This window comes from Orbicella faveolata, unplaced genomic scaffold (assembly GCF_042242905.1).
Source record: "Orbicella faveolata isolate gen_17 unplaced genomic scaffold, um_ofav_v1 contig_35, whole genome shotgun sequence".
Lineage (NCBI taxonomy): Eukaryota > Metazoa > Cnidaria > Anthozoa > Scleractinia > Merulinidae > Orbicella > Orbicella faveolata.
Window position 1 is genome coordinate 6,441,104 of NW_028301564.1, and position 20,403 is coordinate 6,461,506.

Consider the following 20,403-nt stretch of genomic DNA (forward strand, 5'->3'; position numbering starts at 1 on the left):
CGCTGCTTCTTTTACAAGACCTCCACATTACTCCGCTCTAAGTTTCATATATGTTGGATATATTTGGATATAGCAGCGTTTCAGGACTTCAGAGTTTCCCTTCTCTTGCCACACGCTTGCGACGATTTCGCCAGAGTATATCTCGACCGAAATGTAAAACAAAGTAATTGCAAGTTTGAGTTTCGCCTGAATTGTAAGCAACGCTTGATATTTTATCAAGGCCCAATAAGTGGCAATAAAGTTTATGTCTGTAGATGCTGCTCAGTTTTGTTTGTGTAAAAATCCAATAAATTGTCTGTTGTCGATGAAGAAGAGCGCCAGCCGATGCGTGTTTTGTACAGTCAATAAAACATGACAAATTGGACTTCTGCACTTTCGTGTGAAATTGAAAACATACATCGAACTCATATAATATCTCTTGTTCTTAAATATGTTTAAGGTTGATAAATGTTTGAGAACATATTAAAAGCTTAGCTGAAAATATGTGAATACAGCGGAAATAATCAGCAAAGTTACGATGACGAGTTCTTTAATCAACTCGAATAACGATTTCGATTTCGTTGGTTGAGTTATTAAAACTCCTTGTCTATTTTATTTTCGCAGTGTAAAATTTTACTATGTTAAAGAAACACACATGAGGTTAGTAGCCTTTTGGCGTTGGTGAAAACTGTTGCAGCATCTCAGCACAAAAGATAACGAAAGAAATCTTTGTCAAGATTTGTTGACAATTGAAAACACCGACTCGGATTTGAAAGTGCTCGCGCTGCACTGTGCAAATGAGCTGCTTAACGTACGCGTCAGACTTTCCTTTCAAAAACTTTTTCAAATTCGCCAAACAAACAGAAACAATGAGAAACTATCAAAAACAGGGTTTGGTTATGATTAAGCATTGTTTGGGAAACGAACAAATTAACTCGATACCAGGGTAAAGAGTTTTTTTGCATAACTTTTCTTTAAAGAACAAACGCAAAATCTTACTCGTACAACTAGCGCGAGCAGATATTATCCATTCACAGCGCGAAATTGAGGCTTGTTTTCGACCCTGAAAAACTCACCTTTTCTATAAGCTCAGAGCATAAAACTACATATAAGAGCCCTGGTTCTTATTCCCTGCCTTATTCCCTGCCATCGCTGTGAAAAATCTGCAAGAGAATCTCGCAACTCTCACCAATTTATCACGCAACATGACAACATCCACGCGAGAGCCCCCGACATATGCGTGGATCCGCGCGGATATATGACGTCAGGATGGCGCAATTCCTTCTAAAAATAGAAAAATTGTCCCATATCATAGGTCAGCGCGGATCCCAAGACTTCTCCGTCCCTTATTATGGCTCCTGAAAAAGCTAATTACGTAATACGGCAAAAATTCTACACTCAGCCTTATTTGATTTATCTTTCAGTTACAAGACTTACTTCGGACAGCGTCATGAACTACGCAGAAGAAATTTTACATGCTATCTTTTTAGCCATAGTTGTTGCAAATTTCCTTCTCAACACTAGTCGTGCCTTAAAAGCCATCGAGGTAGCAGAGAAAGCTTAGTTTTGCTCAGTAACAAAGTGCTGAGTGTAAAGAAGCCATTACAGCGAACAATTTACAGACAAATCTATCATACCATGTTTGAGGCGTACCGTCGTGTTAGCGATCACTCAAATGCAATAGCGTGCGGCTGGAAACTTCTCACCATTCTCCGCGAGTGTGGTGATACTGTCCAAGAAGGTATGCTTAGCATAAATCTGGCACAGATATATCAGAATCAATGTATGTATGGTGAGGCAAAAGAACTTTATGAGAGAGCGGTCACTATGAGCAAAAAACTGGTAACAGGGGAGGAAAAGGAGTGGCTTATGGAGGCCTAGGAACTGTGTTCATTTCTCTCGGTAAATATGTCAAGGCTAAAGAATATTGTGGAAAAGCACTTGCGATCAGCATGGAAATTGGTGACAGAGCGAATGAAGGAACATGTTATGGAAACTTAGGACATGTGTTTTTTTCTCTCGGTGAATATGTCAAAGCTAAAGAATATTATGAAAAGGCACTTGCGATCAGCATGGAAATTGGTGACAGAGCGAATGAAGGAACATGTTATGGAAACTTAGGACATGTGTTTTTTTCTCTCGGTGAATATGTCAAAGCTAAAGAATATTGTGGAAAAGCACTTGCGATCAGCATGGAAATTGGTGACAGAGCGAATGAAGGAACATGTTATGGAAACTTAGGAATTGTGTTTCGTTGTCTCGGTGAATATGTCAAGGCTAAAGAATATTATGAAAAAGCACTTGCGATCAGCATGGAAATTGGTCAAAGAGAAGGAGAAGAAGCATGGTATGGAAACCTAGGAACTGTGTTTCGTTGTCTCGGTGAATATGTCAAGGCTAAAGAATATTATGAAAAGGCACTTGCGATCAGCATGGAAATTGGTGACAGAGAAGGAGAGGGAACATGGTATGGAAACTTAGGAACTGTGTTTCGTTGTCTCGGTGAATATGTCAAGGCTAAAGAATATTATGAAAAAGCACTTGCGATCAGCATGGAAACTGGTAACAGAGAAGGAGAAGGAACACGCTATGGAAACCTAGGAAGTGTGTTTCTTTCTCTCGCTGAATTTGTCAAGGCTAAAGAATATTATGAAAAGGCACTTGCGATCAGCATGGAAATTGGTGACAGAAAAGGAGAAGGAACATGGTATGGAAACTTAGGAAATGTGTTTTGTTGTCTCGGTGAATATGTCAAGGCTAAAGAATATTATGAAAAAGCACTTGCGATCAGCATGGAAATTGGTCACAGAGAAGGAGAAGGATCATCGTATGGAAACTTAGGAAATGTGTTTTTATCTCTCGGTGAATATGTCAAGGCTAAAGAATATTATGAAAAAGCACTTGCGATCAGCATGGAAATTGGTGACAGAGAACGAGAAGGAACATTGTATGGAAAGTTAGGAAATGTGTTTCGTTGTCTCGGTGAATATGTCAAGGCTAAAGAATATTATGAAAAAGCACTTGCGATCAGCATGGAAATTGGTGACAGAGAAGGAGAGGGAACATGGTATGGAAACCTAGGAAGTGTGTTTCTTTCTCTCGCTGAATTTGTCAAGGCTAAAGAATATTATGAAAAAGCACTTGCGATCAGCATGGAAATTGGTGACAGAGAAGGAGAAGGAACATCGTATGGAAACCTAGGAAGTGTGTTTCTTTCTCTCGCTGAATTTGTCAAGGCTAAAGAATATTATGAAAAAGCACTTACGATCAGCATGGAAATTGGTGACAGAGCGAATGAAGAAACACGGTAAGAAAACCTAGGAAATGTGTTTCTTTCTCTCGCTGAATTTGTCAAGGCTAAAGAATATTATGAAAAAGCACTTGCGATCAGCATGGAAATTGGTCACAGAGAAGGAGAAGGAGCATGGTATGGAAACCTAGGAAATGTGTTTGGTTCTCTCGGTGAATATGTCAAGGCTAAAGAATATTATGAAAAAGCACTTGCGATCAGCATGGAAATTGGTGACAGAGAAGGAGAAGGAACATGGTATGGAAACTTAGGAAATGTGTTTCGTTGTCTCGGTGAATATGTCAAGGCTAAAGAATATTATGAAAAAGCACTTGCGATCAGCATGGAAATTGGTGACAGAGAAGGAGAAGAAGCATGGTCTGAAAACCTAGGAACTGTGTTTCGTTCTCTCGGTGAATATGTCAAGGCTAAAGAATATTATGAAAAAGCACTTGCGATCAGCATGGAAATTGGTGACAGACAAGGAGAAGAAGCATGCTATGGAAACCTAGGAACTGTGTTTCGTTGTCTCGGTGAATATGTCAAGGCTAACGAATATTATGAAAAGGCACTTGCGATCAGCATGGAAATTGGTGACAGAAAAGGAGAAGGAACATGGTATGGAAACTTAGGAAATGTGTTTTGTTGTCTCGGTGAATATGTCAAGGCTAAAGAATATTATGAAAAAGCACTAGCGATCAGCATGGAAATTGGTCACAGAGAAGGAGAAGGATCATCGTATGGAAACTTAGGAAATGTGTTTTTATCTCTCGGTGAATATGTCAAGGCTAAAGAATATTATGAAAAAGCACTTGCGATCAGCATGGAAATTGGTGACAGAGAACGAGAAGGAACATTGTATGGAAAGTTAGGAGATGTGTTTCGCTGTCTCGGTGAATATGTCAAGGCTAAAGAATATTATGAAAAAGCACTTGCGATCAGTATGGAAATTGATGACAGAGAAGGAGAGGGAACATGGTATGGAAACCTAGGAAGTGTGTTTCTTTCTCTCGCTGAATTTGTCAAGGCTAAAGAATATTATGAAAAAGCACTTGCGATCAGCATGGAAATTGGTGACAGACATGGAGAAGGAACATGGTATGGAAACCTAGGAACTGTGTTTCGTTGTCTCGGTGAATATGTCAAGGCTAACGAATATTGTGAAAAAGCACTTGCGATCAGCATGGAAATTGGTGACAGAAAAGGAGAAGGAATATCGTATGGAAACCTAGGAAGTGTGTTTCGTTGTCTCGGTGAATATGTCAAGGCTAAAGAATATTATGAAAAAGCACTTGCGATCAGCATGGAAATTGGTGACAGAGAAGGAGAAGGAACATGCTATGGAAACCTAGGAATTGTGTTTCGTTCTCTCGGTGAATATGTCAAGGCTAAAGAATATTGTGAAAAAGCACTTGCGATCAGCATGGAAATTGGTGACAGACAAGGAGAAGGAAAATGCTATGGAAACCTAGGAATCGTGTTTGATTCTCTCGGTGAATATGTCAAGGCTAAAGAATATTATGAAAAAGCACTTGCGATCAGCATGGAAATTGGTGACAGAAAAGAAGAAGGAACATCGTATGGAAACCTAGGAGCTGTGTTTGGTTGTCTCGGTGAATATGTCAAGGCTAAAGAATATTGTGAAAAAGCACTTGCGATCAGCATGGAAATTGGTGACAGACAAGGAGAAAGAACACGCTATGGAGACCTAGGAATTGTGTTTGATTATCTCGGTGAATATGTCAAGGCTAAAGAATATTGTGAAAAAGCACTTGCGATCAGCATGGAAATTGGTGACAGAAAAGGAGAAGAAACATCGTATGGAAACCTAGGAACTGTGTTTCATTCTCTCGGTGAATATGTCAAGGCTAAAGAATATTATGAAAAAGCACTTGCGATCAGCATGGAAATTGGTGACAGAGAACGAGAAGGAACATTGTATGGAAAGTTAGGAGATGTGTTTCGCTGTGTCGGTGAATATGTCAAGGCTAAAGAATATTATGAAAAAGCACTTGCGATCAGTATGGAAATTGGTGACAGAGAAGGAGAGGGAACATGGTATGGAAACCTAGGAAGTGTGTTTCTTTCTCTCGCTGAATTTGTCAAGGCTAAAGAATATTATGAAAAAGCACTTGCGATCAGCATGGAAATTGGTGACAGACATGGAGAAGGAACATGGTATGGAAACCTAGGAACTGTGTTTCGTTGTCTCGGTGAATATGTCAAGGCTAACGAATATTGTGAAAAAGCACTTGCGATCAGCATGGAAATTGGTGACAGAAAAGGAGAAGGAATATCGTATGGAAACCTAGGAAGTGTGTTTCTTTCTCTCGGTGAATTTGTCAAGGCTAAAGAATATTATGAAAAAGCACTTGCGATCAGCATGGAAATTGGTGACAGAGAAGGAGAAGGAACATGCTATGGAAACCTAGGAATTGTGTTTCGTTCTCTCGGTGAATATGTCAAGGCTAAAGAATATTGTGAAAAAGCACTTGCGATCAGCATGGAAATTGGTGACAGACAAGGAGAAGGAAAATGCTATGGAAACCTAGGAATCGTGTTTGATTCTCTCGGTGAATATGTCAAGGCTAAAGAATATTATGAAAAAGCACTTGCGATCAGCATGGAAATTGGTGACAGAAAAGAAGAAGGAACATCGTATGGAAACCTAGGAGCTGTGTTTGGTTGTCTCGGTGAATATGTCAAGGCTAAAGAATATTGTGAAAAAGCACTTGCGATCAGCATGGAAATTGGTGACAGACAAGGAGAAAGAACACGCTATGGAGACCTAGGAATTGTGTTTGATTATCTCGGTGAATATGTCAAGGCTAAAGAATATTGTGAAAAAGCACTTGCGATCAGCATGGAAATTGGTGACAGAAAAGGAGAAGGAACATCGTAAGGAAACCTAGGAACTGTGTTTCATTCTCTCGGTGAATATGTCAAGGCTAAAGAATATTATGAAAAAGCACTTGCGATCAGCATGGAAATTGGTGACAGAGAAGGAGAAGGAACACACTATGGAAACCTAGGAGCTGTGTTTTTATCTCTCGGTGAATATGTCAAGGCTAAAGAATATTATGAAAAAGCACTTGCGATCAGTAGGGAAATTGGTAACCAGACAGACGAAGCACGCACCTACCTATCCCTGGCAACTGTGTTTCTTTGTCTTAGGGAATATAGGCAGAGTAAATTATCTTGTGATAATGCGCTTGAGATCATCATGAAAATTGGTGATAAAGAAGGACAAGCGCGTTATTACTTAAAAGAAGGTTTTTTCATGAATCTCTCGGTGATAAAGATAAAGCTAAAGCCTGCTTCGAGAAAGGACTTGCGATTGCAGTTGAAATTGGTCACAGAGGATTAGAAGCATCAAGTTACCTCAGCCTTGGGCAAGTGTTTCAATCTGGCGGTGATCATGACGTGGCCGAGGAATATCTTGACAAGGCACTCTCCATAAGTGAAAATATTGGAGAAGCTGAAATTGAGTTTTCTTGCTATTGTTATCTTTCACTGACGAAGTTAGGACAACACAATTTTCAGGAAGCTTTTTCCTTTTTGTTTCGAAGTATTGAAAAATCCGAAAAAATGCGAGGTTTTCTTCAAGACAGCGATCAAATTAAGATATCCTTTGCAGACATGCATATTGTTCCCTATCAGCTGCTCAGTGAGTTGTTTCTTCGCGCTGGAAATCCTAAGGATGCTCTTTATGTTGCAGAGCTTGGACGAGCTAGAGCCTTAGCAGACTTAATGGCAACTCAGTACTCTGTTGAAAATCGCATATCAGCTGACCCGCAATTATGGACTGTTGTTGAAAATATCATGAAGAAAGAAAGTAACTCTACTTGTCTGTACATTTCTTATTTTGCTCAAACAGTGTTTTTGTGGATTCTCAAGACAAGCGGAGTCATTCAGTTCCGAAAACTTGATGTGGATAAAAAGACTCTTTACACAAGATTAACAAAGGTTGCTGAAAATTTGGATGAATTTTTTGCTATCATGGCTGAAAGCTTCCAAGACTTTGGCAATTTACCCGAGGAGGTGTGCGAAGATCGATCCTTGAATGGCAATGACATTGAAACAAATCCTGAATCTTGTCAAGAAGAGAACCTCACAACTTTGCGACAAGATAAGCCTGGGAATACGGATAATCCCGAACCGAGTCTAACTTTGTTCTACGAACTGCTCGTCAATCCTGTATCCGACTTACTTGACCAACCTGAAATCATCATTGTTCCTGATCGCAACCTGTACCGTGTTCCATTTCCAGCTTTACTCAATGGAAGTGGGAAATATTTATCGGAGCGTTTCAGAATCCGCGTGGTTCCTTCTTTGTCGACTCTGAAGCTCATTCAGGACAGTCCTGCAGACTATCACTGTCAGACTGGTGCTCTGGTAGTGGGTGATCCTGATGTTGGTGTGGTGATTTACAGAGAAGAAGTCAATAAAAAGTTCGTACCTTTGCCTGGTGCAAGAAAGGAAGCAGAGATGATCGCACGACGGCTGGGCGTTTGGCCTTTGTTAGGACAGGACGCAACCAAGGAAGCGGTACTTGAGAAGCTAAATTCAGTGAGTCTGATACATATTGCTGCACATGGTAATGCTGAAAGAGGAGAAATTGCTCTTTCTCCTCCACGTTCCACCACCGGGGTTCCACTAGAAGACGACTACCTTTTGAAAGTGTCCGACATTTCAAAAGTGAAAGTGCGAGCTAAACTGGTGGTACTAAGCTGTTGTCACAGTGGCCGTGGACAAATTAGAGCCGAGGGAGTTGTTGGAATCGCTCGCGCGTTTCTAGGAGCCGGTGCACGCTCAGTGTTGGTGGCACTGTGGGCTCTAGACGACAGTACAACAAAGAAGTTGATGAGTCGCTTTTACGAGCACCTTGTTCGTGGAGAAAGTGCCAGTGTATCTCTTCACGCGGCCATGAAGTGGTTGAGAGATCACGGCTTTACCAAGGTTTCCAGTTGGGCACCGTTTATGCTGATTGGAGATGACGTCACACTTGCGTTTGAAAAATAAAGGTATGTTTCTGCTAGCGAAGAAAGGATTTTAGGAATGTGCTGCGTTGGTTACCAATATAACTTAAAAAGTTTCTGCTTTTGTGTTTAAACGGGCAACATCTAGCTGTGTTGCATATAAAGCAGCTACAGTGTATCAACATATTTTCAATTCCAATTACTGAGAAAATGTTTTCTTTTAACAGAAAACTTTCTTGTAAGGCAATCAGATCCCTTATTCTTGTGATTTATCTACCTAACATTTGGTTCTTACGTTTAAGAGATGATAGGGCGCGTATACCTTCAGTTCAAGAAACAAACTGTATTCATCACCTGCGAATATATTACGACAATGAACACAGAAATAATCGATCAGCTCACAGTTGACTTGATAACTCAGTCGGTAAAGCACTGCACCGATATAGTAGCGGTCATAGTTTTGAATCCCGTTCAAGCTTGACTTTTGATTCTATTTCTCTTTTCAGGCTTTATTCTCTGCTAAAGAGAAATTAATGTTATGCAATGGTTAGGAGACTTTAAGAAAATATCTTCAAATTGTTCTTTTTTGTTGTTATAGGAAGCAAAGACTTCGTCAGTGGAGTGCTCCATAGAAATTAAACATCAAGAAATGAGCCAAGAAACTTCTGCAAGGACATTGGAAATAGAAAAGACAAGTTTGCTTTGATTTTCTTTCGTTGCCATTGTGTAATACAAGTACAACTGGTTTTCTTTTTTCACAGAAGCAGTAGAGAAACGAACGTTTTTTTTTTTTGTTTTTTTTTGCCGTGGTTGCAAACGAATTTTTTTAATGTTGCTGTCGAAATTAATCAGGCATATCTCTTAAGAAGGCTAGCATCTGTCGAGCGACTTTGTTACCCAATATTGATGCAAAGTTTCTCAGTTCGATGGGGCGGACGGAGGTATCCCCATGTGAAAGAGACGGGGATGTTTTATGTTGTCTCTTTTAGAGGATTTTCTCGCGAACTTTTTCAATACTTGGGCCAATTTTCTCAGCAATCATTGAATTCTGAGAGTTTGCAAAAATTTCATCTTATTGTGTAAGTGGTTTAAATCGACCGGGCATGGAAGTACTTAAACCTCTTCACAGAAGAAAGCCTTGGATGAAATTGTCACGAAAGTCATTAAAGTTCTGATTTGCCTTTTTTAGAAGTTGCATCTTTAAGGGGTAAAATAAAGCTTAAGCCACACCCGAGGTGTTTAGGGGCTTTAACACTCAATTTTCTTTCGACAAACTTCCACGCCCCTTTCACGTGTTTATCTCCCCTAGCGAGCCAATCGACTGATTGATTTTTAAGAGGATGGAAAAAGTTTCTAGTTGCTCAAAATAAGGAATAATAACAATTTAGACTTTGTTAGGCGCAGATATACTGTTCAGTTGCGAATGTAAATTACTTAGAACCTGTGATTCATTAACAAATGTAAACGTGTAAGATAAAATAACATTACTTTAAAATAAATCATCGGATAAGGGACAAAATTAAAAAAAGAATTATCGAAAAGCTCTTTGAAGCAAGAAAGTCTTAATAAGTCAATTGCGCAGGCATTGCTAGCGTAAGCTTGATTGTACATATGACTATTGTTTTTACCTTTTAGCACAACGTGTGATTATTTTAGATTGTATTTCATGATTCTTGCTTATATATAGAAATTTTAAAACATTTACGCATATCATAATTATAATATCACTTTTAATTTGATTGTCTCTGGAATACTTTTGTGTCATCGTATCTTTCCTGTGATGTCACACCTCACATATAGCCAAGAGTATTACACAATAAATTTCTATTGCATTACATTGCATTGTATTGTTTTGTGTTATTTTGTAGTTCGTCATCGCAAGATTCCGCAGTTCAAATATACGATCTTTCATATATTCTCATTCATTTTTGTTTTCTTGTCCGCATTTTAACATTTCGTTCTCACAATGCCAACTACTAAAATGAAAAAAAAAATAAATAAATAAAATAAAAACGACATCTAAGTATGAAGCTTTTATTATCACAATTATTGTACATACGAGTATTGCCCGCTTCGATACCTATTGCTTAAGAAGAAGCATATTACAACAGTCACATGTAAAAAATATATTGCGTGACACGAGTTGACCACCTTCCCATTTCTTTCTTAGTTTTGTGTTTTACAACTTTTTACATCGATTTGTGCAACTTCGACGATAGCAATCAATGAAATTGTCACCTAGTTCTTGCAAAATTTAGCTGCAATGAGGTAGGAAATTAATTATGTAGTCTTCGGGGCCAAATAACTGTTTAGGAATTACCAATTAGGAGCTATTCCAGCTTGCGTCATAAAGACTGACTCCAGAACAACACAACGTATCTTGATCTGTTTCTTGAAAAATGAAAACTATCTTGCTTGACTCTTGTTAAGCTGGTAACTTTACCAAGATCCTCATGGGGAGCATAAACAGGAGAGTGCCAACAAAGTAACACCAGAAGGGGCCTACACACCAGTAGACTGAGGGACACAATTAGAGTATGAATGAATTATGCGTTCACTAAATAAAGATAGAAAAGAAATAAATAAACAAGCAAACAAACAAACAAGCAAAAAACAGTACACAATAAACAGACGAGGCGACAATAAAAGACGAATACATGGACGGACGCATTCAGGAAGTGAACGCACCAAACACAAGAGTGTATAATGAGAACAACAATGGCTGTATATGTGCGTACATGTGGAGCCACTCTAGGCAAAATGACTAAATTTGCGTAGTCTAGGGAACGCGAACGACGGCGGCCAATTTTTCGTATTCCCATTTAGAATTGAACGCTGCTATACATCATTAGCCTGAGCTATTTTTAACAGCCACAGGCGTTCTCAACAGATCCTGACAATTGGGACTTTCAAAGGTAAAATCTACAGTCATTTTTCACTAGATGTCATTCGGCTTTTCCGTCGTCATCTTTATGTTGTTCCTAAGGGAAACACGTAGTATTTCTAGTTAATGTATAAAATAAGGTGGCGACTAGTAACTTCGCGTGCAGTCCAACTGGACTGCCAATCAGAACGGACCGCTTACCTGTACAGCTCACGACAGGACCAATCGCTCGTGCCAAGGCCCCAAGGGATCTGAAAATTCCCATGACTTTCCCCTTCTGATCAGCATTTCCTAAGTAAGTAAATGTTAAATTAAACTAAAATATAAATAACAACAAAACGTTTGGCATCACAACCCTTCACTCCTCTCCACTCTAAAAAAGCCAACCTCGACAACAAACATTGTCATAAACTGTTTGTGTTAGCACAGAACAGAAGATTTACTATAACTGTCAATTCTATCAACTAAAGCACGACCATTAATAATTTTCATGATTTCTGCGAGACAAACATTTTGGTCAGTGCAATCAAGGCACTTGATAGGCTGCCCTTGAGCCTTGTAGTGGCCCGAGCGTATCTCCAGTTTCTGAACATGAAGTGACCAGGAGTACCATAATTCTACCCCCAACCCCCTGAATGAGATGCAAGTCCATTGCAGGGTTCCCTGGCATAAATTCACTGCTATCTATTTATACACCTGACAGGGGAGAGGCACCGTGACAGTCAAGTGTCTTGCCCAAGAACACAACACACTGATCAATGCAAGAATTCCAACTCAGAGTGCTTGGCGCAGACTAGTGAGCTAACTTTGCCTTTCTCAAAATTGGGCCACTCATTCCTTACAGTGATTAGAGAGGTTAGGAAAAGCCAATTAGATTTTGTGTATTTAAATGTATTTTACAGTGTCCCCATATGTTTTAGTATTTTTAGTGCTCTATTAATCTTGAGATTGAAATAAAGAAGCTATTCAATCATTTGTCTTACCGTGATGAGAGATCATAGTTGTCAGACAAGGTACTACTGTTGCTGACCCTAAAAAGGAAAAGTTAACCAAAAGATACTTTAATTTACAGTTACAGTGAAACTCGTCGTTGGGATGATACTTGTTAAATTTTGTTATCAATTTCTTTTAAATTTCTCCTGGGAGGGAAGGGAGCAGAGCCTGGTGAAACTTACAGTATTACGAGTCCTTGTGGCTGTATAAGAGACAAGCCCTGTGCAGCCAGCTCTTTTCACCAGTAAAGGCATCAACAAAACTTTGCCAATTGCGTACCGTCTGGGATCACATTTTCAGCACTAAGCCAGTGCATTCAACTGCGGTTGCATGGCATAAAGAAAATACCTCAAGATTATCTACTTGTACATAATGAGAAGACTGAAGAATAAAATCATCTGCTCTCAAAGAGTTAAGTATCATTGAAAAAAGGACTTACCAAAGGAGAACAATGTTAGCCCCATGTAAAGAGTGGGGATAGTCTTTGCCAGGCCTGCAATAACCATTGCTGGCATTATCGCTGCCATACCCTGCAGGATGTTAATGAAAAAAGGAAGAATGAGAAAAAGAAAGAAAAATGGAAGGAAGGAAGAAAGAATAAGAGATAGGATGGAAGCGAAGTTAAGAGTGAAGGTGTAAGGGTGGGAGGAAGGAGGGAGGTTCAGAGAAGGTGGGAGAGAGGAGAGAGGAAGGGAGGGTCAGGGAGAGAGGGAGGAGGGAAGAAGGGAGGTTAAGGGAAGGAGGGAGGGTGGTTCAGAGAGGGAGGGAAAGAGGAGAGAGGAAGAGAGGGTTAGGGAAGGAGGGTGGAGGGAAGGAGAGAGGGAGGGAGGAGGAGGGAGGAAGGGAGGTTAAGGGAAGAAGGGAGGGTGGTTCAGAGAGGGAGGGAAAGAGGAGAGAGGAAGAGAGGGTTAGGGAAGGAGGGTGGAGGGGAGGAGAGAGGGAGGGAGGAGGAGGGAGGAAGGGTCAGGAGAGGAGAGAGAGGAGAGAGGAGAGAGGGAGAGGGAGGGTCAGGGAAGAAGAGAGGGAGGAGAGAAGAAGGATGTTCAGAAACATTGTCAGAAAAATGCAGAGCAGTAGTTTTCTAAGCAAGCAAATCTGTTGATACTGAATGACATTTGTCTGTCAATCCTAAATACTAACATGTCTAAGACATTCCCTGTGCTTTTTCTGCCAGTCAAAATCAACAGTTACATAACTTCTACAGCATAAATGACAAAAGATGCTGCCTCATTAACACTTGCACTCCTGATCAATATAATGCACTCTGGCTAGTGTAAAAGAAAACATTTGTGAACTGAAATGTGATTGGCATCCAGTTCTACCTTAAGAGCTGTCTTCTTTTCTGTTCCTGGAGCTTGTCTACGGACATAACCACCTAACAAGGATAAAACAAGAAAAGTCAACAAAGAACTTGATGAGTTTATAATCAATTTAAGCAAGGAAATATGCTCTGATAACTCTCCTCAAGAACCATGGCTCAGACACATGTAGCTGAGTGTTTATGTCTATATGTTGGTTTAACAAAAATTTCCTTTTTCATACTGTAGTAGTATTTACAATATTATGTCGCAAATGTTCACTTTGAAATAATTATACATTGTATAACACAATACACTCCTGTGTTTTCTGAGTAATTTGAATATCACATCTTATGCTGTGACTGAGACATTAATTAACACATCATACTTTAACAGCAGTTAGCAAAATAATTAAGCTGTGGCTAAGCCCAGTTTGAATTTCATTTAAGAAATAGAAAATGTGTACCATGTTTCTCTCGAGTTATGAATGTAGAAACACGAGTGGAAGTTTGGGAGAATGAGAAATGCTGTGGGAACATGAGACATAGGCAACAGTGGCAGATCTATGGGAGAGGCCTGGGGGACCCGGGCCCTCAAGTAAAACAAAACCAGGCCCCTCCCCTTAGCTTAAAGTCTGGATCCGCCACTGGCTGAGTGTAATATTCCACAGCTTTTAGGGTTCTCCCAAACTTTCCCAAGTCTTTCTTATCTATAGCTCGATAGAAACACAGAGAACATGTTTTCTATTTCTTTCAGAAAACACCGTGATGAAAAAGGGAAAGAACTCAATGTATACTTTGATCATCAAAATGTATATTCTCTTTGCTCGCGCCATCATTACATATAACTGGAATATTTTGCCTAATTGCCATCTGCAGAGTTCTTATAACCCTATGGAATAATTCAATAATACCTTGCACAATGGCCATGGTGATTCCTATGAAGAAAAACATCATTCCTTGCTGCATGCTAAAAAAATAAATACATTCATACCATATTACAAAGCTTGCAGACATGCCATACGGCCTCTCCAAGGGAGAGTCATGACCAATGTAAAACAAAGTTCCACTGTGTAATTTTCAGTAAATACTTCGCTTACTTTTGGTACACACATACCTTGAATACTTGAAGTTCTTGTGCGTCAAAAATGTTAGCGTAAACTCAAGTCCAGAGAAGAAAAATAGAAATAGAAAATACACCAAGCCAAGGCCACGAACTGCATTTAGATCTAGAAAATACAACAAATCACACCCACTTCATTCAAGATATCAAGATTGCTAATTATTGGAGTTGATCAGGCTTACAGACCAGGTTATGCAGCACCATCATGAAACTCAGCTTTGAGTGGTGCATTCTAATCCTCCATAATTTGTTCTATTGCTCTGGCACAAAGTTGTTCTTTCTGTAATCAGCTGTTTTACTGTTCTCCTGTTGCATGGTTTTTGACTGCAGGTATATCCATCCTTCAAGAATTAAAATTTTACTATCCCGTTGATGTTATCTGGATGAAGTCTTATATGCAGATTGCTTCTAGCCTTTTTTTTCCTACATGTACATGTAGGTGTGTACCAGTGAGGGTCTCGCTCTCTAGAGTTCTCACCAATATACCGGAACTTAAAAATTAATAATAGAGAGTTAATGAATTTCATCCAAACTCAAATTAAACTACTATTTGTCATTACATTCTTACACCTGCCTTCTTTACTGGATCTGATCTCCACTGCATCAAACTTGAGGAGTGACACAGGGTTGAGAAGCTGGCTGGCATTTCTAAATTCAGATAGTAGAGACTTTGCCTTTTTTAAAAGAAAAAAATTATGTATATATTAGGAAAAAATTGGTACGATTAACTGACTGTGTATAGCTACATACATGTAAGTGAGCAATTCAACAAATGAATACAAAATCAGGACAATAATTATGCATATTATTAGGACTTTAATTTTCAGTTTTAATGTACATAGCTTATTGGTCAAACATGAGGATAATAATTACATGTACATGTAGAGTGCTAGGATTGAAATTTATGTATAAGCTGGCTACACTGAAGGTTTGTATGGGAGAATCACTGATAGCACGATCATGTTAAATACAGAAAATAAAGGAGTCTTCATTTTCGGGTCTTCGTTTTCAGGTCTTCATTTTTGGGTCTTAGGTCTTCAGCAAACTGAAGTTTTAATCTCTGGCTACACTCAGTGTTATGACCATCTCATTAACCACACTTGGTTGGCCAGTATGGGAGAATCTCTCCTTGTTTGTGTGCATTTGCTGAGTACTCAAGATCTCGGTCAAGACGCTCCTGTACATACCTCCCACTTAGTTAATAAGAACCACATATAAATACATTATATCTACAGTACAATGTAAGGTGTACGTCAAGTTTCATCTCAGTCAGTTAAAATCTCAACTTATAAGCATTTACACTGTATTTCAAGTATTACCCTTTTTTCTTTTGGCAATGTCTCCTTAAGACATGTATACACAAACAAGATGTCTGCTACAGTCAAAATAATTGCAAACAAGGCTGGTAAGAGGTAAGGGTTTCCACTCTCAAGTGATGACCTCTTGGCAAATACAGCACCAATCACAGGCCCAATAATAAAGCCAAAGGAATATGTAATACCAACAAGAGCCTGTTGACAGAGACCAAAGAACACACAGCATAATTATGTTGAACTTCATAAAAATCATCTAGGTAGTTCAATTAAATTAAAGTTAATTAATTCGACTGTTAATACATGTAAATTAAAGATTAAAAAACTCTGACCCCATACCCATAATTTATGTATAATTTATGACTGAGAATTTGTATTTTCAATGAAGCCTAGAATGCATGAGTGCTTGTCATAACTTCCTGTGTGTATTTCAAACAGGTCTCAAGCCAACGACTGTGGAATGTTTTGTTTTAAAGAATCCTAGTCAGCCTCCACCATTTTTGATGCCATCGAAATTATTGATATTGCAGGGTGAAGCAAAAACTTATTGCTTTACTATAAGTTGTGTTCCTGAAAGTACATGTATGTTTAATTACATGTATCTTTAGTAGTTTCACAGTGATTTCCTTTGTTTGGACATGCTTTGAATAAAATATAATATAGCCAAACTCTTCGATGTTAGAAACAAAAAAAAGGTGTGGCTGACTAGGGCCCTTTAAGTAGCAGTTCAAACCCTAATGTATGGCCATTCAAATGCTAGTCTTTTGATTTGAAAGGTGTTTTTGTTACCATTCCTTTCCCCCTGTTCTTTGTGGAAGTAACATCAGCAATGATAGCTGTAGAGATGGTGACATTGCCTTTAGATAATCCACCAATGATTCTGGCAATGACAAAGATGGTAAAGTTCCACGAGTATGCCCAGACAGCATAAGAAGCCAGCACTCCCATCTGAAATATGGACAGGTCAGTTCAAATAAAAACCTACAACCTGTGCCTGATGAAAGTGGTTATTTTTTAAGACAGCCTTTTTTAAAAAGTGTATTTTCTTGAGATCTTTTGTGGAAGGGATTTCAACAATAGTAAAGCTGTTTCATAAAATTGGTTCACAAAATCTTAATGTATAGAAAAAAAAAACGTGCATTATGTGTCATGTACTTTGCAAAGAAAAATGAACATACCATTGCATTGTTTATGAATGCTAAGTTTTTGTCTTTAAACTCTTTGTACTATAAATCTTTATCTGAATTGATGCATGATGTTAGCACTGCTTCAGAACCAATTAACCAATTAACATAATATATATTTTTGTAATTTATTGACAAAAACATCCAATGCTCATTCTTACAACACACACTCTTCTACCTCCAAGAATTATTAACATAAAACCCCCAAAACTTTAAATACAAAAATGCCTTTTCAAGAATGAGATACCATGCTCTCTGAGAGAACTACCAAAAACTCATTCAAACTCAGAACTGAAAATATACTACGTACTGCATGTAAGTGCTCTCAAAGAAGTAGTAGTAGTAGTAAATAATAATAATAATAATAATAATAATAACAATAACAAATAAAATTAATAAAATTAAATAATAATGATGTATGGTACATATATTATCTACAGTAGTAATTAATATGATGACCCATGACTTTTTTTAATTCTTTTCCCACCTTTCTATTTTATTTACTTTTTCTAACCTTTCTATTATAATATATTTATTAATAAAAATGTTGATAATTAGATCTTAATAGACTGGCCTGTCTAGACTACCACTAGCTATCTGCAGGCCAGTCTGACTATAAAAATGTAATTTGAGGAACAAAATAATGAACGAAAGATTGAGGCTACTAACAGGCTACTATCAACAGTTCAGGCTACTAACAGTTCCAGATCTATTTTAAAATAATGTCTCAGCTCCACTAATTATGTTCAAGACATGTAAGGACTTTCTCACCATACAAACAATCATTGGCAATCTTCTTCCAAATACATCGGACACTGCACCAATCAAAGGACAACATAAGAACTGGAGAAGGGAAAACAGTGACCCAATGAAACCTGCAGCCAGAAAATTATATTTGAAAGTTATGACAAAGCTCCAGATGGTAGTCACAAATTCCAATTCAATCTTGATAGATGACCTGCACAAAAAGCCATTACAACCGTCAACTTCCACTCTAAATACTGCATTTGTCTACGGTATCACTGCAAACTCCCTAACTCTTAAAGCAATAATTAGTTGACATTTTCTTTTCTTATCAATTGACAGCACACATTATTAATTTTGAGAGCTCATAGCTAGAAGGCTTCCATGTAGTCTGGTATTACAACACTGTACTGTACTGTATGCATCTGTAATTCACGACCCCACAAGCATTTACTGCTTTACAGCGTAAGGACACTCGAAAATCATGAATTACTAGTACACCTGGCATTTTTTGGGTGACCACAGAATGAGGGCTCTTGATATAATGTAAAAGATACTAAAGGGATTTTTACTATGCAAAAACACTTTAAATCCTTTTGTTAATATGAAGATCCCTATTGGAATATATGTAGTCACCAAACAATGTATGAAAAAATGCAGTGTCCATGGTTCGAGTGCCCTCACTGTAATACCAATCATAGGTCAGTTTTGTTTTGTTCAGAAGTACCTGAATTTTTGCATGTAACCTTCAATTTAATCAAAAACCACTCCTGTGCATTTTTTTAAAATTAAAACCATTGCTGTGTATTTTTTTAAAATTAAAAACCGTTGCTGTGTATTTTTTGCTATTATAATTATTATTGATACTAAGGAATCTCATGCCATATAAATGTATGTAGTCCTACATGTACCTCCAAATAACACAACATTAAAACGTTCATTGTCTGGCATTCCCAGCAACTCCCTGAATGTGTCGACTTGCTGCATGATTGAATAGTACAACCTGTTGTGAAGAGAAAAATTCACAATGTTTAAACACAGTTGAATTTTCTAAATTTCAATGTGGCTTTTAACCTTCTCCACAGAATTTTTTTAAACATTGTAAAAAGTTGCCTCTTATCATGCTCATTTTGATAATCAAAAATGGGGGTCACCAAACTCATTTTTAAATTATAGGCACTTAAAGCTTACATTAACGGTGTTTTTTAACAGGTTGTATTGTTGCTATGGTAACCTATTATATAAAAAGGATGACCGTAACTTGTGTACTAATAATTGGGCATTTGTGTGATACCATTATTGTAGCATCACTTGTTAAACAGTGGTAGTATTCATCCTTCAAAGAATAGCTGTTAGAAAAGTGCTGGAAACTGTTGCCAACCTCCTTAAGAGGCGCCCTCTGTAATTTTCAACTATGGCCATTTGGACCAGAAAAAATCAAATTCCTCAAACTTTCTCAGATGAATGGTCTAGATAAGTGATTCACAAAAATATAACTTTCAGTTCAATTCGATTGGTATTTTAGCGCTGGGGCCACCATCTTGGTTTTGCCCCTCTAAGAGGGCTTTCAGCGGCCATTTTAGGGCACATTTTTAACAATTTGCTATACAAAGAAAACGATCTAAATCCGGGTAAAAACACTTTAGTCGAGACAAGCAAATGTTTCTTGTTACATTGAGAGGCTGTTTTGGCAATTTGATCATCACCTGATTTTTCTACAGAATTTTAAATTTCTTCCCTTTCGGACTACTCATGAAGCGCCATAAAAAAGGCGAAGTTTAAAGGAAAATATCGCCAAAAGTACATCACTTGAGATCCCAAAACTACCCTCCACTTAAAGAGCAATGTCTCACCTGTAAAAACATGCAATAAAATTTTGGGGCAGTTAAAACTGTAAAATGTTAGAAGAAGAAGTTTAAGCTGTGCTTTTGTCAACAAAGACCGCCGTCCTAATTAGCATAATAACGTGAAAATAACGATGCACAGAGAAAATAATGATATATTCCACTTACCTCGCGACATGTCGACAACTGGATGTTCCACGATGCCTCATGTTATATTTCCAGTATGTTTCAGCCACATTTTCGGTGCTTAGTGTACGAAATCACTCTCAGACATCGCCACGGTTAAGCAGATTTCAACTCTCCGAAGCCCGCTTCATAACATCTATCAATATTATTTGTCTTTCGCCTCATAAGCCGCCGTTTACAAGAAGTTTAACAATTTGCTGAGATCCTAACTGACCCAGAAGTCTGTTAGCAGCCTTTAAAATCCTCCTCTTAATCGAGGATTCTCATCAAGAACTCGTTTAAGCTCAGTTCTGTTTTCATCTGTTGTGCATCCGCCATTATTCCACAGATTGCGTTACATTTGACAAATGCACATTCCAACGGGTAGGGGTAGGGTGCGTAGGAAGTGAAAATGTAACCGACATTAAAGCCATTTTACGCATTTCTGTGTCTAAACTAGTAACTGGCTTTCCCAAAATGATTTGAACACGAGCTTCTGCTTGCAGGTATTTTCTAGGTCATTTTTTTGCAGGGTAGGTCGGGGGGGGGGGGGGGGGGTCGTGTATTAAAAAAAAAAAAAAAAAAAAAAAGGGAAAACGATAGACAGTA

The 20,403-nt window shown here is 38.3% G+C and overlaps 2 protein-coding genes across 6 annotated transcripts; one reads left to right on the top strand and one right to left on the bottom strand.

The window, feature by feature from the left end:
* The first annotated feature begins 1,423 nt into the window (after window positions 1-1,423).
* LOC149102775 (tetratricopeptide repeat protein 28-like) lies at window positions 1,424-8,290 on the top strand. 5 transcript variants are annotated; one of them, XM_089273354.1, is made up of 4 exons: window positions 1,424-1,841; window positions 3,389-4,055; window positions 4,176-5,996; window positions 6,716-8,290. In XM_089273354.1, exons 1-4 carry the CDS (start codon window positions 1,618-1,620, stop codon window positions 8,288-8,290), a joined length of 4,287 nt encoding a protein of 1,428 aa, XP_089129480.1. In that variant the 5' UTR covers window positions 1,424-1,617. The 5 variants fall into 5 exon arrangements, with proteins under 5 accessions (XP_089129480.1, XP_089129476.1, XP_089129479.1 ...); XM_089273350.1 differs by having other exon boundaries at window positions 1,424-1,776; window positions 3,696-5,206; window positions 6,646-8,290; XM_089273353.1 differs by lacking the exons at window positions 1,424-1,841; window positions 3,389-4,055; window positions 4,176-5,996 and adding exons at window positions 1,904-2,495; window positions 2,736-3,236.
* Window positions 8,291-10,265: 1,975 nt separating this feature from the next.
* Window positions 10,266-20,403, bottom strand: LOC149102776 (solute carrier family 75 member 1-like). The gene is made up of 13 exons (XM_089273355.1): window positions 19,798-20,403; window positions 18,697-18,788; window positions 17,813-17,916; window positions 16,647-16,805; window positions 15,864-16,055; window positions 15,119-15,218; window positions 14,539-14,650; window positions 14,336-14,391; window positions 13,447-13,499; window positions 12,564-12,654; window positions 12,115-12,162; window positions 11,333-11,422; window positions 10,266-10,764 (listed from the first exon to the last, which is right to left on the bottom strand). Exons 1-13 carry the CDS (start codon window positions 19,836-19,838, stop codon window positions 10,673-10,675), a joined length of 1,230 nt encoding a protein of 409 aa, XP_089129481.1. The 5' UTR covers window positions 19,839-20,403; the 3' UTR covers window positions 10,266-10,672.

What these genes read in the sequence shown, in the direction of transcription:
- LOC149102775 (XM_089273354.1), top strand. Translation starts at nt 1,618, where the DNA reads ATGTTTGAGGCGTACCGTCGTGTTAGCGATCACTCAAATGCAATAGCG. An exon ending in CTCTCGGTGAATATGTCAAG is followed by an intron (nt 4,056 to 4,175) that starts GCTAAAGAATAT and finishes GAATATGTCAAG; the next exon opens with GCTAAAGAATATTATGAAAA. An exon ending in CTAAAGAATATTGTGAAAAA is followed by an intron (nt 5,997 to 6,715) that starts GCACTTGCGATC and finishes TATCTTGACAAG; the next exon opens with GCACTCTCCATAAGTGAAAA.
- LOC149102776 (XM_089273355.1), bottom strand. Translation starts at nt 19,838, where the DNA reads ATGAGGCATCGTGGAACATCCAGTTGTCGACATGTCGCGAG. An exon ending in AGAACAGGGGGAAAGGAATG is followed by an intron (nt 16,056 to 16,646) that starts GTAACAAAAACA and finishes CTCTGTCAACAG; the next exon opens with GCTCTTGTTGGTATTACATA. An exon ending in AAGAACTTCAAGTATTCAAG is followed by an intron (nt 14,392 to 14,538) that starts GTATGTGTGTAC and finishes TTATTTTTTTAG; the next exon opens with CATGCAGCAAGGAATGATGT.